This window comes from Lissotriton helveticus, chromosome 6 (genome assembly GCF_964261635.1).
Source record: "Lissotriton helveticus chromosome 6, aLisHel1.1, whole genome shotgun sequence".
NCBI lineage: Eukaryota > Metazoa > Chordata > Amphibia > Caudata > Salamandridae > Lissotriton > Lissotriton helveticus.
In genome coordinates this window covers 461,438,776-461,464,467 of record NC_136067.1, presented here as the reverse complement: position 1 = coordinate 461,464,467, position 25,692 = coordinate 461,438,776, and the positions used below count along the sequence as shown (strand labels likewise).

The 25,692-nt window shown below is 42.9% G+C and overlaps 1 protein-coding gene across 1 annotated transcript in view; it reads right to left on the bottom strand.

Moving 5' to 3' along the window:
- Window positions 1-25,692, bottom strand: part of MYOM2 (myomesin 2) — a 724,606-nt gene that overhangs the window by 431,350 nt on the left and 267,564 nt on the right. Inside the window, exons 10-11 of the mRNA XM_078647923.1 lie at window positions 6,022-6,183; window positions 5,527-5,668 (exon numbers count right to left, since the gene is read on the bottom strand). Of these exons, the coding sequence (XP_078504049.1) occupies window positions 5,527-5,668; window positions 6,022-6,183 (304 nt within the window). The remainder of the gene's footprint in view (window positions 1-5,526; window positions 5,669-6,021; window positions 6,184-25,692) is intronic.

The window sequence follows — 25,692 nt, the reverse complement described above, 5'->3', positions numbered from 1 at the left end:
CGAGTCACTGTTGCAGGTCCTGCGCTGGTACAACGCATGCCACCGTGTGGTGTTTACTGGGGTTGAACAGAGTTTGTGGCACATGCTGCATTGCGGACGGCACAGACAACCCACCATGGGACGGTGACTGGGGTTGAACAGGGTTTGTGGCACACACTGCATTGCGGACGGCACATGCACCCGCCACGGAATGGTGACTTTGGGTGCACTGAGTCATTGGCACCTTAAGCTGCTGAGCGGGTGTGCAGCCTGCAATGATGCCCCGTACCGGCAGTCCGGACTGCTCAAGATTTGTGTGCTTGCTGGACCGCAGTGTAGACCGAGCTATCGTGCTGCGTGGACCTACCGCCACGTGGCCTCGCTTCTGGGATCACAGAGTTAGTGGCATCTATTGGGCTGAGTGCCGGTGAAGGCAGCGATGGTGCTGGTTGCCTTGGTATGTCCAATGTCATGGTGTAATCAAGAACCAGCACCAGACGTGAGACCTGGTGGCCTTCGCAGCGTGGCTGCATGGTGTGGAGGGTGCCATGTCCACGGGGCGTGGGCTTGTGGCTTGCAGCGGCAAGTGGTGGGACCGGCTGTCTACACGCCAGTGACGGAAGGTGAACAGTGAGGCGCGGATGTGCATGGTCAGGCATTCTCCGATGGGAGGCGGGAGGGGCTGGGATGCCTCTGCCTGGGTGTGCATGGGCAGCCAGGTGACGTTGTCTTGTGCAGGTGTGTGTACTGTGCCAGTCATGTATCTGGACTCTGTTTCAGATGACGGCTCTGACTCTGATGTGTGACCTGGTGTACTGCTATACATACCAGCAAGTGGCTGGAGACACACCGGTGGCAGCAGGTGAGTAGTGTGGCCTGGGTGCGCTGGGGCAGCACTCTCTCTCTCTCCTCCTCTCTTCTTCTCTCTCTCTCTCTCTCTCTCTCTCTCTCTCCATCTCTTCTTCTTCTCTCTCTCTCTCTCTCCCTATCTTCTTCTCTCTCTCTTTCTCTCTCTCTCTCTCCCTCTCTTCTTCTCTCTCTCTCTCCCCCCTGTCTTCTTCTCTCTCTCTCCTTTGCTCTCTCTCTGTCCTTTGATGTGCATAGGACACACCTTCTCATCATGTTTTTTGTCTTGCAGGCTGTGATCTACGGATTGTCCCGAGGGGAGCTGCCATGTGTCTTCATATCAAATCTGTGTTAATTTCAATAAAGTTTCATTTGTTGCTTCGAAAGTGAATGTGTGATGCTCGTTTCTGTGACGACACATGCATGTCACCAATTGTGATTGTGCGACATCATGCAGATTATTTCGTACATGTTTAGGTTTAGCAGATGTGGCATGTCTTTGGTCGGGGGTGCCAGGGAGGGGTGGTCCTGGGAGTGGTGTTGGTGGGTCTTGTGGCCTTCTTGGGTGTCTGTGCTGCATGTTCAGTTGCTCCATGGCATCTGTTTGTCTTCAGGTGTGGCTGTGGGCTGGGCTCCCTTTTGTGGTGCAGGCTGTGGTCCGACTTTACACCAGGTCATAGCAGGTGATGATTTCCTGCTGCTGACGAGCATTATTGCGTGTTTTGTGTTCTTATTGCCAATCCGTCTGGTTGTTGTGAATGTTGAGGTGTTGTGTTGTCGTGGCTTTTTCCACAGGAACGCCTACTCTGCATCACATTAGCGATAGTTGCGGGGGTCCTCTCTGGTCATGTTTTTTGCGGCTGCTATTGCGGGAAAACTGGTGCTGTGGGCTGTTTGCACCAGCTTGTTTGAATGGGTTGGTAAATTTATCACGACTATGGCTGCGATAAAGTGATGTTAATTCCGCGATAGCTCCCTGTGAATATGCCTCTTAGAGTTTTATGTACACCACAAATGAATTGACTAAAGTCTCCTGCAAGATAAAAGCAACCTTGTGGTTTCCTCTATTGGTACACCTCTCACTTTGGTGCTCCCAAAAAATGAATGGTCCCAACACAGTCGTTTGACCAAGATTAAAATCCAACTTCAGGTCTGTGATTTGCATTTATAGGTCAGACTTATTTGGATACTTGTGCTGCTGTGAGCATTTGGCAATCAATTTCTGTGCCTTACCAACGACTATCAAAAAGTGTGCTCAAAGACTTTCCATCCGGTACAGATGCAGCACAAGAGTTGGTCCCACTGGGCATTTTTTTGTTCCATTTATTATTGTTCTTTCTGCTCAGGTAGTATGACACCTCAAGCAGAGCACATATTAAGGCTACTAGCACTCTCCCTCATTGTCTATCAGACGAATATCTACATGGGTTCTGTCAGCAGTTTTTGCACTGTGTTGTGCAGAGCTTTATAGACCATTCCCAGTAACCTAAACAAACCCTTCTACATAACTGAACCTACAGAGATCTTAATGACCTCTATTGGAGTTGAGGATTGTAGCAGAGTATTTGGAAGACTAGCAATTTTATGGAAAGAAATGACTATAAGAGTATTTTTCAGACTTTTACAATGACCCAGCATCAGAGAATTCAATATTTGAATTGATCCTGCTCCTGGGACTGGGCCTAGACAATCAGAGGTCTAATACAATTAATGGTTGGGGTTAAAAAATAAACAGATCAGATTTGTACTGTGACTGAAGTGAGTAGATAAAGAGTGATCTGAAATGGTGACATTGATGTAAATACGTCTAGGTTAGTCATTGGTATGGTAAACGCATAAATTAGGATTTTCAATATTTTACCAGAGATTATTTTCGCTCATAAACTTGTGTTACTGGTTCAGTTGCTGGCTAAATTATTCAAGATGATCAGATCAATTGTGCAGACACTCATGTAGACATAAGACCCGCTAGTGTATAATGAAAGTTAATTCCTAATATTCTTTTTTTTTTTTATTTATTTTTATTTGCATTTCCAAACAAAAAGGAAAACAAAAACAAAACGAGCATGTCACATCCGAATAGCCATCACCTCCTACCCTCCCTCCACCCACCTCCCCCCTACTCACGCATACCACTAAACAAAGCAGTGCATCTATATGGGAAATCCCACCCTCCATCCCGGTAAGTAGCCGCCCCCAAGTCCTTCCTGTGTACAGTATAACAGCCCGTGGAACCCCCCTATCCCTTCAAAGCCCCCCATCCAGACCATAGAAGCGTCTCCATTTCCCCCACACTCTACGGAACTTTTTCGGGCAACCTCTCACTTTAAAAGTAACTCTTTCAGCCGCCATATACATATCAATACCTTTCCTCCAGGCCGCAACCCTCGGAGGATTTGGGGTTCCCCATTCCTTCACCACATCCCTCTTGGCCACTACTAATGGTAATGTTAAAAAAATGAGATCAGGGTGAGTCAGGTCCACCTCATTCGTTATCCCCAGTAAGACTAGTTTAGGGTCCAGTGGAAGGGTCACTTCGAGTATGTCTCCAAGTTCTCTCAGTATTCTAGCCAGGTAACTTTGGAGGGCCCCACATTCCCAGATGGTGTGATAGAAGTCGCCCTTGACATGACCACATCTCAGGCAACTAGGGTCAGCAGCCCACCCCATCCGGTGTAAACGGTGTCTGTCATAATAGACTCTGTGTAAAATGTTGAGTTGAATGAGTTCGGAGACGAGATTTTATGGCCACCTCCCCAGGATGCATCAGTGCCGTCTCCCAGTCAAGCGTGTCCATCTCCCCTATGTTCGATTCCCACACAGTTTTCAGTTTCACTAGTCCGACCGGCATGTTGTTGAGAAGAGTTTTATAAGTCAGGGAGACTAACTTGGCCTGTACCTGCTCCTGCAGTAGGCGGCCCTCTGGGGGAGCATACTCCGGTAATGGCTCCGAAAGCGCCCCCTCCGCCTGCCACACATGACGCAGTTGTGCATATTTAAAAAATTGAGAGCGGTGCAAACCGTACTCTGCCCTCAAGTCCTGGAAGGATTTCAGGGCTGCGCGCCGCTGAAGGTCACCCAACACGGAGATGCATATATCGTCCCACCGTCTGAAGCTTTTCAGCTTGTGCAATTCTCTCACCCAAGCGCACTGCCAAATTGGGGTTTGTGTCGACGGTTTGTGTAGTCAGCCGATCCATCGTGTCGCCCTATCCCATATCTCTACGGTCACCCTAGTCGCTGGCAGTAGTGCTGTTTTCCCTTTCCCTCCATATAAGTAATGTAAGCATGTACGATGGCCCAACTTCTCCCTTTCCAGTCTATACGTGGGGTGATCTGCCGGGGCACGTATCCAGTCATTAATCGGATCGAGATGCTCCGCCCAATAATATGCCTCAATGTTGGGGAGGGAAATCCCAACATTATATTGGCTTCTCTGTATTGTCTCCATCGCTATCCTAGGCTGTTTCCCTAGCCAAAGCAAATCTCTAAGCCCCTCGTTTATCTCTGTAAAAACCTGACGTGGAAGAGGAAAGTATTCGTTTTGCAGTGCATATAAGAACCGAGGCAGGGTGATCATTTTACACATTGCCGCCCATACTAACATTGAAAGTGGGAGGGTCTTCCATCTGCACTCATCCTCCTTAAAATTCAGAAGAACTCGTCGGATGTTTTTTTTGTACGAGATGGAACTATTAGTCGTTATGTAAATTCCTAAATATAAAAACCCTTCAGTCGTCACCCGCAATGCCTCAGGTAAGGCCGGCCCTAAGCTGCCCTCCCCAGGGTTGTAGAGGACCGATTTGTGTCAATTAATGGTATATCCAGATCGCGACCCATAACGATTCAGTAGGGAAAACAGACGCGGGATCGAGACCTCCGGAGAGGTCACATATAGCAGGATATCATCCACGTAAAGCGATATTTTCTCCTCATAACCTTCAACCTAGCGGAATCTAAAACCAGTGATCTGTCTATCTTGCCGTACTTCGCATGCTACTATTTCAATGGTGGGAGCGAACAGTAGCGGGGACAGGGGACAGCCCTGACGGGTCCCCCTCCCCATGGGAAAGTTCTCGGAGAGCACCCCATTGACCTTAACCCTCGCCTGTGGGTCTGTATAGAGAAGCGTAATCCACCTCCGGAACTTCGGACCAAACCCAAACTTTATCAATACGCTGTCTAAAAAGGGCCATTGCACCGTGTCAAATTCTATCTCAGCGTCTAGGGAGAGAAAGACATGATGCTCCTCACGTGCACATACCTCCATCAACCAGTTGTGCGTCCTTCGCAGATTATGTCTAGTCAACCTGTCTGGCAAGAAACCAGTCTGATCCAAATGAATGGTTTGGGCTTTGTTTAAAAATAAAACAAAAACATGTAAAAGGTTGAATGAAGGACCATCAGAACCACTGAAAGTCATCCACCATTTTACAATGTACAATGTACAGAGTTGGCTTCTGGGCCAGAGGTAATTTCTAAAATTAACAGAGAGTACTCTCTCAGGATGGTAGAGGTAATGTCCTCACCATCCTTACAGATCGAGTACTGTCCATCAAATTCTAAATTAGCCCTAAAATCTCCAAAGTTGCAGAAAAAACAAATTGTGCACTCCTATTCCCTTTAGAAGTTCATAAAAGTAAACATACATATCAATGAACAAAAACACTCAATGTAAGGAAGGTATCAGCTAATTAGTACCTGTCAATAAAATATCCAATAACTGGACTCTCACTAGCAGTATTTGGTGGTTTCCAAGTGACAATGACATAATCCTTGTTGGCATCGTGACATTCCACGTCCATTGGTGCACCTGGCGCACCTGCAACCAGTGCTGTAGCATCTACATAAGGGAAAACAAATTGTGAGAGCACTGTATTTCGGTGAAAATAATCTTCATAATCCAGATGTGGTATTTGGAGAACTACATGCAAATCTTTTTCTCCAAGAATTGATAGTGCTTGTGCATTTGTGGTAATAGTTGTGGTATCTCTCCACATCACTTATTATTGCTGGACAATCTATTTTCCTTTCTCATCTTTCTACAATAGAGCTGTATTACTAAAATATAGCATACTGCATGTGAAATGTGAGAGTTGCATAAGAGAACAAATTAACTAATACAAACACACATAATAGCAGTATCTACATTGAAATGTTTTAGCAATTTCCATGTCTAAGAATATCTAGCCATACCTGCTACAAACATAAATGCACTGTATTCATTTACACCTCCTCTGGTGACCATCCTCAAGGTGTATAAACCTTCATCATCCTTATTAAGATGGGTGAATGAAAGAGTGGAACGTCCTTCGCCAAAGAACAGCTCTGTCCACTTTGATTCTTTTATCAGCACATCTGAAAAATAATATTGGATACATTCAGAGTGCAGGCTTTGTTTGATCCTGATTTGAACTGTATGTTCTTTCTTTTTTGTTTTTTAGTATTGTTTTTTAAGAAGTTTTTTCTAACACTTAAATAACACCAAACCAAATAAGTATATACAAGTTATTATATATAAAGGTTACAGAAACAGTAAAATTGAGTAAATTTTCATCACAGTGGAATGTAGAAAGTGATATTGTATTATCAAAATAAAAGATCTATGAGTTCCTTAAAGACTAATCTCTTAACTACATTTTCCTAGGAAGGAGGGGGAAGAAGAGGGGGAAGAAGAACAGAACATGGGAAAAGCCTGTGTTGCCATGTGGAAGTGTTCACCTTCAGCCAGCCCATACTGTTTAGTAAATAACATTTTGCATATTTGAGCTCCTAAATAATATGTTTAGAATGAAGCACATGTCCTGAAATGTTGACTGCTCTTGGCTAAAAATAGATTAGTTGAGAGTGTCACTTTTGCTACAGGTTCAATTCTCAGACAGTTTTTTCAAACTTGAACAAAGACTCCAGAGGAGAGGAGTGGGTGAAGGGAAAGGAGTTTCTAAATAAGAAACAAGAAACATTTTTGGAGATCTTTGAATAAAGAAATCTATGAAAAAAGTAACAAAATGCACTTAATAAATATATCCCATTTGGAAATGTACGTTATACTTTTCAAAATGTATATATAGAATGTATTTGAGTACTTCGTAGCATCATGCCTTGATGTACTTGTGTATTCCAAATAAGTAAGAAATGTACTCTAAGCTGCAGAGTAACCAGGATAAAACTTCTCACTTTCGAAGTAAATCACACCAACAGTAAGGTGCACCCTGTAATAAGAAAAAGTAGAGCAAGGTTTAAGCTTGTCTTGTCTGATATTGATTCTCCATGACAAATACGAAACAAACAAACAGGTGTACACTCTATGATGTCTGATAATTATGGTTACAATATAGGTAGGTCAGAAAACAGTTGCACGCTGTCTGTTTTGCGACCTTACCCCTGTTTTGCATTGTGACTAATGTACAAATAAGCTACAGCACAAAGCCACCATTTGCAAGTTGTCTCATAAAGCTGTGCCACATTAATAACATGAGGCAAGATTCATTCTGTGACTCAGTGAGAATGGCAGTAAATGGTAGGGATGGATGTCTGAGAGGATGCAGACCACCATCTCTGTGTTCACATTCATAGAATGCATACTATGGACATATAGACTGCTGTTGAGGTCTATACTGATTGTTAAAGGCCCTAAACCCATGGTATGGACTGAGTCACAGGTGATGAAGAGAAATATTTTAAAACATATTACATCACATATTTACCAATTTTAAGAGAAAAGACAGCAATAGATGAGGGAAGTAACAGCACTGTAATAGGGTGCTTGAAAGAGTTAGAAAAGGAGAAAATACTTTGCTTAGTAGTTATGATCCCTATTAATGGTTTTTTTAACAACTCATTTATAAGATGAAGTATTAATTACTCATTTCATGACTAATGATCTAATAGTTTGGCTTAGCATTTCTGTTGCCTTTCATTGAAATGCGTTGTAAACAAAATATGGTGCACAAACACGGTAAAAGGAGTCATAAATATGATAGTAGAAACCATAATGGACATAAAAGTTCAGAAACACTTTTAGTAAAATGATTTTTAGGGATAAATTACCTGTATGGATGTTGAAAATTGTGGCGGTAGGCCATAGCTAAAGTAAATCAATTTTGGGTAATAATACATTGGTGAAATATTTCTTATTCTTCTCTTATTATGAAATGATTTGATGCATTGTATTTGATTCTAATTGAGTTGAATTCATTGAAAGCTGACATATGCATTCAAGGCCTTTTCAAATTGTGCTTTTTTAAGCTGTAATTTTCCCTTGTCAAGCACGATGGTTCTTTGGCATTTTAATAAATGTTGTTTTATTTGTTTTTTTAATGTTTCATCTTAACTTTTAACGGACATTCTTTCAAAGTTCACAAATGGCTTGGTGGGAAAGTCAATTCCAACCCAATGCCATAGACAGTTACATTATATATTTGTTACCATTCACAAACCTGTGAGACCCTGAAAGGCAAGTCATTCTCATGAACAGCATGGGAAAGTATGTGTGAGCTACTGAATGTATTTTGATGACTACATACGTAAACTAATCTTGTAATGGACTGTCCACCATGGTTGTCATAGAGACTATAAAAGAAGACACCCCAAGGGAGTGGCAAAGCCTTTAATTTTCACTGAATGCAAGAACACTTGTATCACCATTACTCATAACACTTTGCAACACTATTATTTTTCTTATGGAACACTATGCAATGCATCACATTTGATTATTCTGTTCTGTGAGAGACAGATGAATGTTTCCTATGATTTTCTAACCATTTTTTGATATTCTATTTTGGACTGCCTTTTGCCGATACTGTTGCCTTGAGCACTTAATCTGGAATCCTTCTATGCCGAACTCCTGGATTTGTCCTATTTCCCCTTTTATAACCATGACTATGGACTCTACACTTAGAAGGAATTAAATTGAATCTTTAACTTTTTTGGCTTTTACATTTTTGATGCTGTTAGAGGACTGAAACATCCTCCCACCTTTAATGTTGGTAGGAATCTGTAACCTCGTATCCTTTTTGGATTTGAATCTCTGACTAAATGTGTAGTCTTGTACCACATGCTGTAATATTCTTGACTGCTATGCCTAAAAAGTTGCATACTTGCATGGATACAATACCAAACTATCTAAATTGCCTGAGTCCACTATTTGGGTCCTGATGTTCTTTCATTGAACTAAGTTGTATATTCTATTAGCTTTAAATGTATTGTAGGGAAAATCAGCTAATCTTTTCAGAAAATCAATTTATGGTTCTTTTTTTGTGTAGCTGTAGCAAAGCTCCTCGTGTGCATAATCCTGGTTAGACTTAACTTCTTTTGAAGATTGAGTCTTTCCATTGCAATATTGTATTTTTATAGCTTGGACCTGAGGGTGATAAACTTGAACTTAATCTCAAATTTGTAAATTAGCACCAATTATTGGTCCTCATTGGGTGTCTAATGTGTGTGGTTTGGACACCCTAATTGATACCCCTACTATCAGCAAATAAAGATCCATCAGAGGATCATTTCCCCTGTGGTAAAGGTAATGTTATGATCCATCTAACTGTAGAGGGCCCAGTACGCTTAAAAGGATAAATGAGGAAGTAGCTGGAGTAAAAACGTAACTGCTTCCGCTGGATCAGAGGCAAGGGGATATGACGAGGGTGAGTTCCTTTAACAACTGATATAGCCAGAGCCAGAAGGACTAAGGACACCATTCCTGACCATGCTAAATTCCAAGAAGATGTCCTGGCCATCTTCAACTGGATGTCGGATAATCATCTTCAGCTTAACTCCTCCAAAACGGAGGTGCTCTGGCTGGGAGGCAACATACAGAAGTGGGACCATCGCTGGTGGCCCCCTGCGATGGACCTCACCCCTACTCCGAAAGAAACTGTTAAAAACCTAGGAGTCTTAATGGACAACTCTTTGTCCTTTGAATCTCACGCCAAAAAAGTTGCAGGAACCTGCTTTGGCTGCTTACGCTGTATTAAGCCCATCTTAGGCTCTTTTGAGCCTCCTACCCGCCAAGTTATTGTTCAGTCCCTGGTTCTCTCCCACCTAGACTACTGCAACGGTCTTTTATTGGGTGCTAAGAAGGCAGTAATCAAGAGACTCCAGCAGGCCCAGAACGCGACGGCCCGTATGCTCTTTGCCCTACCCAAGCACTGCCATACCTCTCATCTGCTTCGCAGACTCCACTGGCTGCCAGTGAAACAAAGGATTGATTCCAAGATCCTTTGTCTCACCCACAAAATTCTTCACGGCCTTGGCCCCCGTATACTGCAGGATCTCTGTACCTCCTACGTCCCTACCCGGGCCTTACGCTCTGCTGATCTTCGTCTTGCCCGCACTATCAGAGTAGGTAAGAGCAGGATGGGGGGCCGATCTTTCAGGTCCCTTGCCCCAGCCCTGTGGAATTCCATCCCTTTGGAGGCACGCGCCATTGAAAATCATTGGCACTTCCGGAAATACATCAAAACCTGGTTGTTTGCCTCCATTCAGAAGGTCGATACTTAGGCTGCGTCCAGTAGCCATCCCCTCGCCTGCCCTCTGACTGCCGGTCCGTTAGCGCTGGGACGCTCCATTGCTAGGGCAGCCATGCGCTTTACAAGCATACTTAACTTAACTTAACTTAACTATAAGAGCATGATACCCACTAAGAATAGAATGCTCTAAATTAAAAGAAATATGAAGACAAACATTGACAGTTGAAGCTCTGGGCTTATACGAGCCATTATAAGCCTGTAGCAACTCCATTGTCTTCTTCAAATTAGCTCTCAAGATTCCAATGTTCTAATTTAGTTTATTCCAGCCCATGTCCCCTAAAGGTACTGGTGTAGGGTTTACAAAATAAAACATACATTCTGTAAATAGCATTGAGCAGAGCATTCAGTACACGCTGGACAACTACCTGCTCCAACGGATGCCATAAGCTGTGACCCACTGAGTAGAAGCAGTCTAGCATGGAACAACTCCACTTTGCAAATCAGTACCACTTTCTTTAACAGACAGGTAATCTGTCACTTGTTTGTAATACAATTACAAAGCATTGATATATTGGACTGCAAATTGGAAATGAGAGCAGAGGATATCCCTTTCATATCCCCTCCACCTTCTGATTCACAAGGAGTCACTGAGTGTGCATAGAGGTCTGCTGATCTGCAGTCACAAAGCCTGTGGTTTTCTGAATCAAATGCTTTGAGACTACAAAACAGTTTAATACATTTGTGTCCTATATATTTAATGCTAATAGTAAATCAGATGAAATGTGTTTCCTTGTAAATAACATAACACAACATAACAGAAATTTAAACATTGAATTAATATTTAGAGGGAGTGACTGAACACCTGAAAGAACAAACACAACTCTGGTCATGGTTAAACCTCACATGCACTAAATTAACCTAAGCTCCACCCCCTGGTAGCTCTGGGAAAGAGCAGACAGGCTTAAATTAGGACAATGTGTAAATTAATATAGGTCAAAACATCAAGCAAAAGAAAAATAGAGTATCATTTAATAAAAACAATAATATCAAAACCATAGATATCCAAAGGGGGGACCCGGGATATGAATTTTGAAAGTTTTAAGTAGAAATAGCACAAAAAAGCACAAGGCGCCAATGATAGTCTATGGAAGCAAGAGTCTGGGACAAAGGCATCATTTGAGGCTGACCACCACGAAGCCCTGGTTGGATACAACAAGCAAAAATAGTAGTTTCATACTTTTTCTAGATGGTTTCTTTCCCAAGTTGAATGTATAGGGGCTTATTTACAAGGCCCATGCGCCACTTTTGCGTCACTTTTCAAATGTTAAAAATGACGCAAAAGTGGCGCAAGGGCCTTGTAAATCTGCCCCATAGTATTTTAATTGCCATTCTGATATGCTACATAGGACAGCTGAACTTACCACAGTGGAAAATGCTTTTGGACCATGTCACTTTAAGTACATGGTGATATTAATGTCCTATCTGTCCCACTTTTATATACCATGCAGGCTTCCTTGTGAGCTATTAGGCCTACATAGGGTTGACTTACTAATATATTACAGGGAGGTCTTTACACTGCAACATGTCAGCCATGTTTTCACTGCCACTGTAGTGGAGTTCAAAATAGGTGTTGCAGTCCACAAGTGTCATTTAACTTTCAAGCCCTGCATGCACTTTCTACACCATATTCTATGGACTTAATGGCAAGTCAAATGTGCCATTCAGAAATAAGCCAATGAAACCATGTATAAAAGGGCAGCAAAAGCACTTTACTTCAGTTAGCAGGGGTAAAGCTCATAGAGGTCCTAAACCAGCAGAGCAGGTGGAGCAAACTTCTAGAGAGGGGAGGCATTGCTCAAAAGATGGCCATTTCCTTCAAATATATTATCTGTTGGGATGGTAAAGGTCATCTGCATAGCTCTGGAGAGTGTGCTTCACTATCTGGAGTTACCTGTATTAAGCTTACGTGTTTTAATACTTCCCCTCAAAACCTTTGAGGATCACACATGTACTGCATGTACTTTTGTAGTGCACGTACTTTTTGTAACTTGGAATGAGGCCAGGAGCAGGGCTCTTTGGCCCCAAGGGGCAAACCGCCTGGCCCTCTTTTGCTTGAGTATGACTACCATCAATACACCAGACTATAGATTGCTGACAATAGTGGCAGCTGGACTGTTCTAGTGGTAGGGCAGGCTTTTTTACCTGTTCCTTCCAGGGAGAGTTGTCTACTGAACTCTACCAATTCTTAAATTGGTTCTGTCAGTTGTGTTTGACTGGATCCTTTGCCAAACTATGTGGCACCTGAATGCTGCATGGATGTTTTAGTAAATATTTATTCAGATGGAACACGCTTCTGATTTCCTGACTTCTAGAACAGTCAATTATTTGCTTTTGTTTTTTTTGTTTTGGGGCTTGGTTTTACCTGGCAATGGACCTGCATTGTTTCTATCTTAGGGTCACTACTCTTGTTTGGGAGCGCATGGAGAGTGTGTGGTACATGTGAAGCTAGTTTCCATTTTGTATTTTTACTGTAGCCAACTGCCACAGGAAACGGAGGGTTGGAAAGAGCCCAGACAGCAGCTATATATTAAAGGACGCCTTGATGGCATTCTAGGAATGCTATAATATTGGGTGAGACTGAGTAGTATTAAGGAAAAAAGAAAAGGAGGCTTTTAATGTGAGGGAGTTTCTCGATAACCTTTCCTGGCCCATTGTTCTATGCAAATGCTACCCCACATAGGTTAACACGTCCCTAAGTGAGGCAGTTGGCTTTCTTTTGTGCCCTTGCTTATGGACGCTCCTGACTGGAGATTTCAGCTTACCCCACCTTCCTGCTCACAACTTTGACAAAGAGTCTATAGTGACCAGTCTGAATGGAATGCAAAAAAGGGCAAAACTGCCCCAGACTGATCTCAGAACTGAAATACAAGACTGCACAACCTCTGTCAAATACCTTAGTATAAAGAGAAGGCAGAGACTTCCAGACAGTGTGCCAAGATTTCTTTTCCTGAATTGAGAGTCCCACCACCATTTCTTAGAAACTCTTTGAGCTCCGGGGTTGTCAAGATATCCATTTGCCCCTTCAAGGAAGGACCTGTATTGTTCTGTGTTGAACTTAGCCCTTTTTGCAGGGTCATTTTGCCTTTCTCCTAGCTTTTTCTCTGACATGGTTTTGTTGGTTTTAGGACTCTGGACACTTTAGCACTACTGTCCGGTGTAAAGTGCGTGCGCTCTCTGTGTTAAATTTGTTGAGATTGATCTACACCTGTTTGGCATATTTCATTTACCTGTCAGTCCCTTGTAAAGTGGTATCTCATATACCCAGGGCTGGTAAATTAAACGCTACTGGTGGGCTTGCAGCGCTGATTGCGCCACCCACTAAAGTAGCCTTGCAAACCTATCTCAGGCCTCTGCCACTGCAGGGCCTGTGCGCACAGTGTTACTGCTGCTTTGACGTGGCACCTAAAGTGTGTATCATGTCCATGAGCCCCCTTTTTGTACATGTTAGTCACCCCTAAGGTAGGCTCTAGCTAGCCCTATAGCATTGTAGGTAAAAGATAGGACATGTATCTTAAGTGTGTGACATGTCCTGGTAGTGACATTTTGGTTTCTCAATACTGTTGGGCTGCCCTCCCATAGGAATGCATCGGGGAATCTCTGATAAGTGTTTCAGTGGTAATTTCTGATATGAGAGGAGCAGTGTGGTCAAGTTTAGTATTTTTGGAATTGTAATAATGGTGTGTGCAGATTTATTATAACTATTTTAGAAATGCCACTTTTAGTAGTTGGCATTTCTGTGTGCTATGTGTCTGCCTACCTGATGTGAATTCCATGTTTGGCTTTTGAGTGACAGGAGTTGGGAGGTGTGTGCGGCTCCAGGAGGGGCAGGGTAAGTCAGCACTAGGCTGAATAGGACATCTACATTTGGAGTAGTGGGAGGAGTAGTCCCCTGACCCTGAATAGGATTGTGCCTGCCCTGTACAATGCTGGCTCCGCCCCCTGTGGTGTGTCTGATCACCGAGCCCCCAACTGACAAAGGGGAAGAGGAGCCTGGTAAACAGAGTGCTCCTATTCCCCTCTGAACCAGTTTTTGCTGGTTCTCCCAAGCCCTGGAATGCAGTACAAGTTTTTGTGCTGTTTCTGGACTTGCTGGGGGCTTGCTGCTGCTGGGGGCCCAGGAGGAGCTGCCACAGGGGCTTTCCTCCCTGCTGGAGGGTCCTGTGTGCTGGCCTCCTTGGGCCCAACCATGCCCTATGGACCTAGAACTTTGCCTTGGACTTAGCGCCCTGGGAGCGCTAGATTGTGTTATTGCTGGATTCTATGTCCAGCCTTTTGCCCCAAAAGAAGAGCGTGGGCTTTGCAGCACGAAGCTGCAGCCCCTTTTTGAGGGAATCCTGACGTGGGGATTCCCCCGCATTTTGGCCAGCCGAGCAGAAGCCTACTCCACTTTAAGCTTTTAAATGACAGCGGGTGCCCACCCCGCGTTGGGAGTTGTTGGCGGGTGCCCACCCCGTGTTTTGAGTTGTTGACGGGTGCCCACCCTGCCTAAGGGTTTTATTTTTTAAGCGAGTGCCCACCCCGCACTATGGAGCTTAAGAAGAATTCACCGTCGCATCCAGGTCGAGACCCGGAAGCCAGGCACATCTGCCTGACTATGGGCGGGGCCTGCAGTGGATGTGCAGGAGTGACCAGCCCGAGCGGGGCTCTGAGAAGCTGTTGGGAGCCCTGGTGCCACAAGAAGAGGATGAAGGCAGGCGGGAGCCCACCCCTCCTACGTGGGAGCTACAGAGGGTGGCCGGATTCCAGGCGGGGCTCTCATGAGCAGAGAAAGCCCCGCGTATTGCTGCACTGGTGAGAAGACCGGAGACCGGGAGAAGAGGCCCAGAGTGCAGGGCCGATCTCAGCACACCGCCGGTGCCTGTCCCAGCCCAAGTGAAGTCCTGAGCGAATAGCCCCAGTGAGTGGGGCAACACTTAAGTAATGTTGGTGCCTCCGGTAGCACCCCTTGGTGATTTGCCTGCACGGAACCCCAGGGAGTGGGGCCGGGGGACATTTGCATTGCAAAGTCCCGGAGTGGGGCTTGTGGGCAGTTTTGTTTACAGAGTCCCAAAGTGGGGCTCATACGGCACGGAGAGTGCCAGCCCTAATTCCCCAGCTGTCCTGCGAGAGAGCGGGCAGTTGTAAAGTTGCCCAGATTTGCTTAGAGAGCCCCAGGGCAGGGCCTCCTTGTTTATTCCCAGCTGCGCTGCACCAGAGCGGACAGCTGCAACAATTGGCATGTTATTTTAGAGTCTAGGTGGGGACTCTAGTGGGCTCAGAGAGTGCCAGTGCCGACAGCAATCGTCACAGCTGCACAGCAATTAGTTACTAAAGACAGTGGTCCCTAGAACATTGAACAAATAGGATCAACATAAGCTAGAGATCATATAGCTTCGTGGAACTGATCTACAGATGGCTCACGGAACACACGACCGGCACGCAATCAGAGTATCTACTCTTAAAGTGCAGACATTCGCCATCCTGCGACAGCTATATCATCCTCAGCGCGTGTTCCGTGAGCCATCTGCAGATCAATTCCACGCTCCCCGGAATTTTCCATTGGACATTCACATGGGCTGTTGAGCTCATTCCTCCGAAAACTATATGATCCCAAGACAGACATGGTTTATAATACTGTCCTGAAGGTGATGCCATTTATTTAGAGTTTGGGCTTCGAAACGTCGACAATGGCTTGGCAGTTCGGGCTGGACTGTTCCCATGAGGCACAGGGTCAGACTGATTTGCATATAGCCATGTCTGAACTGGGGTGACCAAGTGAGCTAAAGAATGGTGATGGATTAAACCCAGATCAGTTGACTGGGGGCGAGTGTTTGATTTGCTCAAACGCTCCGTCCATCATCCCCTTTTGTATCGATTTGTTCGCCCTAAGTGTGGCAGGGTATGCTCAGACGTGAGTCCCTTGCTCACTTGGCCACTGGATTCAAGATAGCCTGGCTGATGAGGATTATGAATCCGAAACCGGTCCCAGGATGCTTGTTTACGGTCCAGGGAAGACATGGCTTGGCAGTTCGGGCTGGACTATTCCCATGAGGCACAGGGTCAGACTGATTTGCATATAGCCATGTCTGAACTCGGGTGACCAAGTGAGCTAAAGAATGGTGATGGATTAAACCCAGATCAGTTGACTGGGGGTGAGTGTTTGATTTGCTCAAACCCTCCGTCCATCATCCCCTTTTGTATCGCTTTGTTCGCCCTAAGTGTGGCAGGGTATGCTCAGACGTGAGTCCCTTGCTCACTTGGCCACTGGATTCAAGATAGCCTGGCTGATGAGGATTATGAATCCGAAACCGGTCCCAGGATGCTTGTTTCCGGTCCAGGAAAGACATGGCTCGGCAGTTCGGGCTGGACTGTTCCCATGAGGCACATGGTCAGACTGATTTGCATATAGCCATGTCTGAACTGGGGTGACCAAGTGAGCTAAAGAATGGTGATGGATTAAACCCAGATCAGTTGACTGGGGGTGAGTGTTTGATTTGCTCAAACGCTCCGTCCATCATCCCCTTTTGTATCGCTTTGTTCGCCCTAAGTGTGGCAGGGTATGCTCAGACGTGAGTCCCTTGCTCACTTGGCCACTGGATTCAAGATAGCCTGGCTGATGAGGATTATGAATCCGAAACCGGTCCCAGGATGCTTGTTTCCGGTCCAGGGAAGACATGGCTTGGCAGTTCGGGCTGGACTGTTCCCATGAGGCACAGGGTCAGACTGATTTGCATATAGCCATGTCTGAACTGGGGTGACCAAGTGAGCTAAAGAATGGTGATGGATTAAACCCAGAACAGTTGACTGGGGGTGAGTGTTTGATTTGCTCAAACGCTCCGTCCATCATCCCCTTTTGTATCGCTTTGTTCGCCCTAAGTGTGGCAGGGTATGCTCAGACGTGAGTCCCTTGCTCACTTGGCCACTGGTTTCAAGATAGCCTGGCTGATGAGGATTATGAATCCGAAACCGGTTCCAGGATGCTTGTTTCCGGTCCAGGGAAGACATGGCTTGGCAGTTCGGGCTGGACTGTTCCCATGAGGCACAGGGTCAGACTGATTTGCATATAGCCATGTCTGAACTGGGGTGACCAAGTGAGCTAAAGAATGGTGATGGATTAAACCCAGAACAGTTGACTGGGGGTGAGTGTTTGATTTGCTCAAACGCTCCGTCCATCATCCCCTTTTGTATCGCTTTGTTCGCCCTAAGTGTGGCAGGGTATGCTCAGACGTGAGTCCCTTGCTCACTTGGCCACTGGTTTCAAGATAGCCTGGCTGATGAGGATTATGAATCCGAAACCGGTTCCAGGATGCTTGTTTCCGGTCCAGGGAAGACATGGCTTGGCAGTTCGGGCTGGACTGTTCCCATGAGGCACAGGGTCAGACTGATTTGCATATAGCCATGTCTGAACTGGGGTGACCAAGTGAGCTAGAGAATGGTGATGGATTAAACCCAGATCAGTTGACTGGGGGTGAGTGTTTGATTTGCTCAAACGCTCCGTCCATCATCCCCTTTTGTATCGCCTTTTTACACATTGCTTCAGGCATAAGCCTCACTGCTCGTGCCAAGCTACCAAAGGGGTGAGCAGTGGTTATCTTCATTGTGTAACTCCCTTGCACTGAGTTTCTGCCTGGCTTTGACCCAAGCCTTAGCCAACCAGAAATCTCATTTCTAACACGCTGCAAAGGTAGGGCCCAGGGATCCCAAAGTGACCTTGCAGATGAATTGGAATTGTGCAACTAGTGGAGAGAGGGTGCTGGGTAATGTGTTCCAAGATTAAATTCTTTGCTAAAATTCTAATACATTATACAGAACTAGAGAAGGATCAGACTGCAGTTCAAGGTTCACCTCCCACAAGAAATCTTGAGTACCAAAGAGAGTCACGCCTACTGAGGAGCCGCATCAAGAACTATGAACTCACTGAAAATGACAATGGGGGTCATCTAGTATATTTAGCTTGAGAAAGAGCACATCTGCATGATCTGATGAACCACAAGCCCATCGCAACCCTTCTCGCCTAGTACTCGCAATGTTTCTGGTCACCTTGTGTTGGCGAATGAGAGCTGGCCTGCCCTAGTGCCACTTGAGAGAGGGTCATAACCTTGCTTCACTGGCATCCTGGGCGTACGTTGAGCTATGCAACCCCCCTGCAGGACAATGACGATAACTGCCCCAAGGAAACAATTCAAATCAAGCACAAATAGGGTACCTTTGACATTGCATCTCAAGAGGGGAGAGAGACATAACAATAAAGAGGGAGATCTATACAATCTCTGTCACAGGGTTCATACCTTCACTGGCTGCCTGTGCGTAAAAGAATACATTTTAAAATCTGTTGTATTGTCTTTAAAGGTATAACCCAGATGGGTTCTGCCTACCTAGCTGATAAGCTAGTGACAAATGTACCGCCTTGTTCCCTTTGTTCTGAAGGGAAAGGCCTGCTTGTCATCCCTCGCATAAGACAAGCCAGGTTGGGAGGTAACCCTTTCTCCTACCTGGCTCCCAAACTGTGGAATCAACTACCTTGTGAGATTCGTCTCACTACTAATTACCTAGGTTTCAGGAAAAAACTAAAAACTTTACTTTTTTAACTCTGCTTCTCATACTAACAGTTGTCCCTAGTGCGGAGATACCCCATTTGGGGTGATTCAGGTGCTTTATAAATGAAATGAATAAAAATATCGAGAACTCCACTGAGCCTCCACCACGAAGGACCAAAAATCAATCAATGTTGCTCCTTAAGACTGTGATCAACAAAGGAAAAGGCCCCTTGGGATGTGTAAAGATTTTTTCAGTGATAAAGTTCTAATGCAAACACCCTTCACTCGCTCTAGTGTTAGAGATCAGAATACTCCTAAACCATACATAGCAGAAAGAATACATTTAAATATAACAAAAACTAACTGACATTAGATCTTTTGCAAATTTATTATAAAATTGTTACATAAAATATTAAAAATGCATTAAATCACAATGTTAAAAACGAAATGTATACACAAAGTACCATAGTATCATAATATCATAGTAAATTATATATAAGAGACAAAAAAGGAAGTGAATCATTATGAAAACAATTTGAATTATTAATCCGATTAGAATCAATATATGCGGTGCAACTAATGTCAGCTGATAGCACCCTTAATAGTTCCTCGGATTTAATGATGGATTATGTGCGTCGACGTGTTTCGGTGTTGTGACTTGGTATTGCACCACCATTCTCAAGATGAAACAATACATTGTCTCTTATTCAAGTTATATAAACTAAAAAGCAACAGACACAAATATCAGTATTATAGCATATTTAACATTCTAAAAAGCATCTAAACAAATTTCCTGTTAAAATCTATAGCAACAAGTCCCTCCTCCTAGACATGAGAACTAATACTGAACTCTAAGCTGACTGTTTCATAAAAAAACACAAATTGTCCTCATGAGATAATATGATTCGATACACAAATTACATGGCCTCAAGACTTAGTTTCACATCGGGCTTACTGGATAAATAAATTGTTCTTCGTGGCATTCGATTGGGATAAATTACCATCGAAATAAGGTACACATTATTTTTGTAACTACCTCTAGCCTGCAGAATAGAAACAGGACGTTCGAAAATGTAAAACTATATCCTTTTTCTTTTTAGAATCAAAGACTTGTTTTTCAAAATTTTTTACATAGGAGGTCCATCCCCTGAGGTCAGCCGTTTTGGGGAATTCACAGTTTGAATACATATATTGACCGACACAGGTATATATCACTCGGAGAGTTCTTTGATACCTCTGTATTCAAATCTATAACGTTGCCCACACATATATATTAACGACCTGTATTTCAGAGCTTGATACAGGCACATCCAAGTGGGGACCCGCATAAAGCTTTGGTCCGAGTACCTTGATTTTAAGAGGTATGTTATACAATTTTTTACTTTCTTCCCACTTTCATGCACACATTTATAAGAGATAGACAGAGTGATTACAACCTATGAGACTCACTTATGTAATTTTGATATAAAAAAATCGGTTGAGAGTTTCGTTATGTAGAGATCATAGGAATATAGATAATATGTGTCTGAGTGAGTGGTGTCAAAGGTCAGAATCTGTCACATGTAATTTGTGTATTGATTCATATTATCTCATGAGGACAATTTGTGTTTTTTTATGAAACAGTCAGCTTAGAGTTCAGTATTAGTTCTCATGTCTAGGAGGAGGGACTTGTTGCCATAGATTTTAACAGGAAATTTGTTTAGATGCTTTTTAGAATGTTAAATTTGCTATAATACTGATATTTGTGTCTGTTGCTTTTTAGTTTATATAACTTGAATAAGAGGCAACGTATTGTTTCGTCTTGAGAAAGGTGGTGCAATATCAAGTCACAACACCAAAACGTGTCGACGCATATAATCTATCATTAAATCCGAGGAACTATTAAGGGTGCTATCAGCTGACATTAGTTGCACCGCATATATTCATTCTAATCGGATTAATAATTCAAGAAGTTTTCCAAATGATTCACTTCCTTTTTTATCTCTTATATATAATTTACTATGATATTATGTGTATTTTTGTATACATTTTGTTTTTAACATTGTGATTTTATGTATTTTTAATATTTTATGTAACAATTGTATAATATATTTGCAATAGATCTAATGTCAGTTAGTTTTTGTTATATTTAAATTTATTCTTTCTGCTATGTATGGTTTAGGAGTATTCTGACCTCTGACACTAGAGCAAATGAAGGGTGTACTTTATCACTAAAAAAATCTTTACACATCCCAAGGGGTCTTTTCCTTTGTTGATCACAATCAGTACCAGTCCCTTGGTTGGTAGGTCACTCCCTCTCTCTTTTTTGGCTCCTTAAGACTGTGCACCATGTTAATATGGTTTGTGGTTCCCAGCACTATCCTTATAAGTGTCCTCTAATGAATTATTTCAGTAATTACAATGTGTGCTTCGACTAAAAGTGCTTTTGTTTTTCTTAAATCAAAGTACTGACCGGGCAGTGATTTATTGGCTCGGTTATCAGACTTATTTTAATTTGTGTCTTTGTGTGTACCTAACCACACGCCACCTCCCCAAGTAAGTCTTGTACTGCTTGACTTCACTACTTTGAGAATCCTGTGCAAAGGTGTGTTCTTGGTGCTCAGTTTTGTGTCCAATATTAGGATTAAGCAGTAGGATGTGCGCGTTAAAAATCCAAATAACATAGGATTGATACAATCTGAGCCCAATAACCTTGGCCTGCCATCAGACTCATGGACGGGTTCACACAAGATAACATGACGTTTGCTTTTGGGGCTTCAAGGTGGAGGGGAAAGATATTAAAAAGGCTAAAGAGTGGGTGACATATTAAATGCTGCTCGGACCGGCATTACTGACTTAATGACTTCATATGGCTGAGTGACCTCGAACAGCAGAGCTCTATTAAACTGTCCAGTATATAGTATAATTATTTCAGCATTCTTTGACATATTTACGGCCATAGACCACGCTGTCTCATCATCCTTTTCAGATTACGTTTGAGATGCAATTTTATTTTGACTGTGCCTTTAGGTAATCAGAATCTGAAACCATACCAGGCACAAATTTCTGTGGGATTTTAATTAACATATTTGGCCGTTCGTGTCAGCTTCAATGAACGTTTGAAATTATGTTATTGATTTTACAGTGCATACTAATATTTAACCCCTTTAATTATTCATATGATCTAATTTTACGCACATCAAAAAGGCAGACTATGTCACTTCCCAGAGTGACATTATGTTCAAGTGCTTGTAATATCATATTGTCTGTCCCTGTGATTTAATTGAAACAGAGGCCCACATGCATCAAGCATTTTAGTAGTCGCAAACGGTGCGATTCCTTAAAATCGACCGTTTGCGAATGCAAAAGGGCTGGTTGGGATGCATCATGCCATTTTAGAAGTCGCATCTTTTTTACGATTTCTAAAATTGCGTTAGCATATAAGAAATCGCAATTGTGCGATTTCTTAAATGCTATGCATCATTACAGAAAAATGTGCGATTTTTAAAATTGGAAGTGCAAATTACCACGAAGTTCAACTTCGTGGTAATTTGCGAAATTGTTTAAAAATGCACAAAAATGCATTTTTTAAACTGTTAAGCTACAGACACACATGTCCTTAGGACATGTGTGTATGTAACTTATGCTGAAAAGTACATTTCATGGGTGCAGGGGGGGGTCATTTTGACCCCCCTCTCCACCCTTGAAACGCATTGATGAATTGCAATTGCACATTGTGAATTCGCAATTCCCATTCATTCCTATGGGCATTTTGGCCCATAGGAATGAATGGGAATTGTGAATTCGCAATTGAAAATGTGCATTTTTTTTGCAAATCGGTAAAAATAGCGATTTTTACCGAATTGCAAAAAAAAAGCAAAAATATTCATGCATAGGCTTTTGCGATTTCTAAATTGCGAATCGTTATTTTTCGCAATTTAGAACTCGCAAAAGCCGATATTGATGCATGTGGGCCAGAGCCAATGATTGGCGGTCCATAGAATTCTTTGGCCAGCCTTCCAAATTAGAATGTTTTCCAGATTCGCTCGGTAGCAGGAGTTACTGGACAAATCAGTATTAAAAGTAACACAGTAACACCCAGATTCATCATGCTCCTCTTTTGCGAGTCTTTAATAGCGATTATTAAGGAATCGCTATTAAAGACTCGCAAAACGGGATGCATGTAGAAATCGCAAAATTTATAGCGATTTCTACTGCTTCCTTATTTGCAATTCGCTAATTGCTAATCGCAAATAAGGAATTATTCCTTATTTGCGATTAGCAATTAGCGAATCGCAAATAAGGAAGCGATTTCAAGGGGGCCAGGGTGCCAAAGGACACCCTGTAGCACCCCTGAAATGGTGATTTACACTGGTCCAATGCCGTGAATTTACTGATACCACGTTTTTGGTAATTAATGGTGCAGGAATCGCTAAGAGGTGTTCTCCACCCAGTAAAATGGGAGCCACAATGACAGCATTATTTGGGGCCTTAACAGCCTTTTAAAAGTCACTCCAACACTTCTCCTCTCATCACACTCATCTATGTGTGTCATTATATAAATCCTGCCAACTATGTCTTAATGTATACCCTATTCATTTTGCGTTGGACAAGATATGTCTCCTCCACGCTGTCCGCAAAAGAACAATCGTCAGACGTTGTTGATTTTCATTCATGTATGCAAGAAGGCACTTGCGACATATTCTAGCATCCTATCTTACAAATCAAGAATTGAAAAGTGAACTGGCGTGAAAGTTTCACCACCCATGAAATGCAAATAAATATTTGTCTTACCGATACTTTGCAACCTTGCATTGTTCAGACTGACTCATCAGTATCATGTTTGAGAATGGAACACTCTGTACCACTGGCTACAAACGGTATTTAGCCTTCGTGCAAGAGCAGTTCTGTCAGTCATAATGTCTTAGTGGATTGAAAGTTGTGACAAAAAAAGTGCCGTGGTGTTGTGATCTTCTCTACGGTCAATTATACTGAGGTCACAGACAGATTTCTGTAAGATTTGCAAGAAAAATGCTTATCCTTTTCTGTTGTTTACCATGCAGCTTACTAGAAAAATATCTCTTGTGTGCTTCATCTTTAAAACAGGAATGGCAGAGAGAAGCTTTTTTTACAAGATAATATAATGTCATGATTAATCTCGGTTTTATAAATGTGACCTAACGAATGAATGTGTTCCATGGCCGTTCTTAAATACATGGTCAACATAAAAGGAAAGTAGTGATTTCAGGACACTAATCTCTAGTATGTTAAAAGAAATACCCGTCCAAGATTAGAGAAGTCTTCTTAATGTATGCTGAATTAGTGGTAAATGTATAAATAAATGGATGTATCATTCCCATCCACAATCCGAGGATGTGCAATTTACGAAGTGGCTAGGTTGCGAATTTGCAATGCGCCCTATTTACTAATTGGCTGCATCACGAATCGTCTTGTCACAAGGGGTCACAAAGAGACATGGCTCAGGAATATTAACCAGGCAGGTCACAATTTCTGACCTCTTGTTAATCGACGCCAATGCAGGGAGGGAGGCCTGCAAAGTATAGCAGGCATCTTTTACTGTATTTGCTTTCTGTAACGAGAGGCTTTTTTGTAAGCAGAGAATGTCCATTAAAGGCACAGGTGCAGTTTAAAAAAAAAACAGTTTCTTACTTGGGGAACAAAGACCTGTAGCAGGTGGTGGTCCTCTGAACCACTGCCTGCTCCTCCCAAGGCTGCTGATATCATTCATAAAGAAGAAGGTGTTCCTTGCTGAGCTTTCGATTTGTGTATCAGTTACCATAATAACTTGTAGGTCAGTAACTCATCAATGTTTTGCAACCATAGCTACAGACATAAGGCATTGATAGACTTCATTCCAAATCAAATATAGGAGAGGGTGCTCCGTTCACGACCCATCTGTAAGAAATTGTGGGGCATATTACCAACGATATTTATCGCTAACGATGCTTAGCAACAAATTTTTTAATGCTAAGCAACGCCGGAAATTATCGCAGAGATAACTTGTTATTAGCAAGGTTTATCTCAGAAGTGATGAAAATCCTCGCGCTAACTGCCAAATGAGAGATTATCGCTCGAAAACCAATCATAATCTCTCGAAGTTTGGCGTTAGCTTGATGATAGGGGCTCACAAACTTAGCCATGATATCCACCTTCCATAGGATATCATGGCTAAGTCAGGAAAATACCAGGTGTAAAAAAAGCAGTGCTAACCGCGGTTAGCGCTGCTTTTTTATCACTAACAGGGTTAGCGAAATCCTTGATAATAGGAGAAATGTCGCTTAACAACATTTCTCCTATTATTTTTCTCTGGAACGCCCCCTTTGCATCTCATTAGAGATGCAAGGGGAAGCGTAGAGAAAAAGGGTGCTAACATGCGGATTTGCGTGTTAGCACCCTGTTGCTGATAGGGAGATAATTTTATCTCCGCTTTTTTGGCTTTTAAAGCCAAAAAAGCGGAGATAAATCCCTTGATAATATGCCCCTGTGTTATTAGTTGAGACCGTTCTCAAGCAGCAACCACAATTCTTCTCAAGGTGAAGCACAAAGCACACCCTAAATTAACCTGTGCTGTCAGCTACACCCGGTCAAGTGACCAAAGCCAGGTTACAGGCACTAAATGGCTAAAGCAAGACAATGCCAACTCTCTAAAAGTGGTATTTTCAGAATTACAATTTAAAATCCACCTTCCCCATAAATTCAGAATCCAGAGACACCAAATATGAATTGATCATCTCTTTCCATTTGAAAATTACATTTATAAAATGTAATAAGTCATCTTCAATGTTATCATATAGAAGAGATAGGCCTTTCAGAGTTTTTCTTTA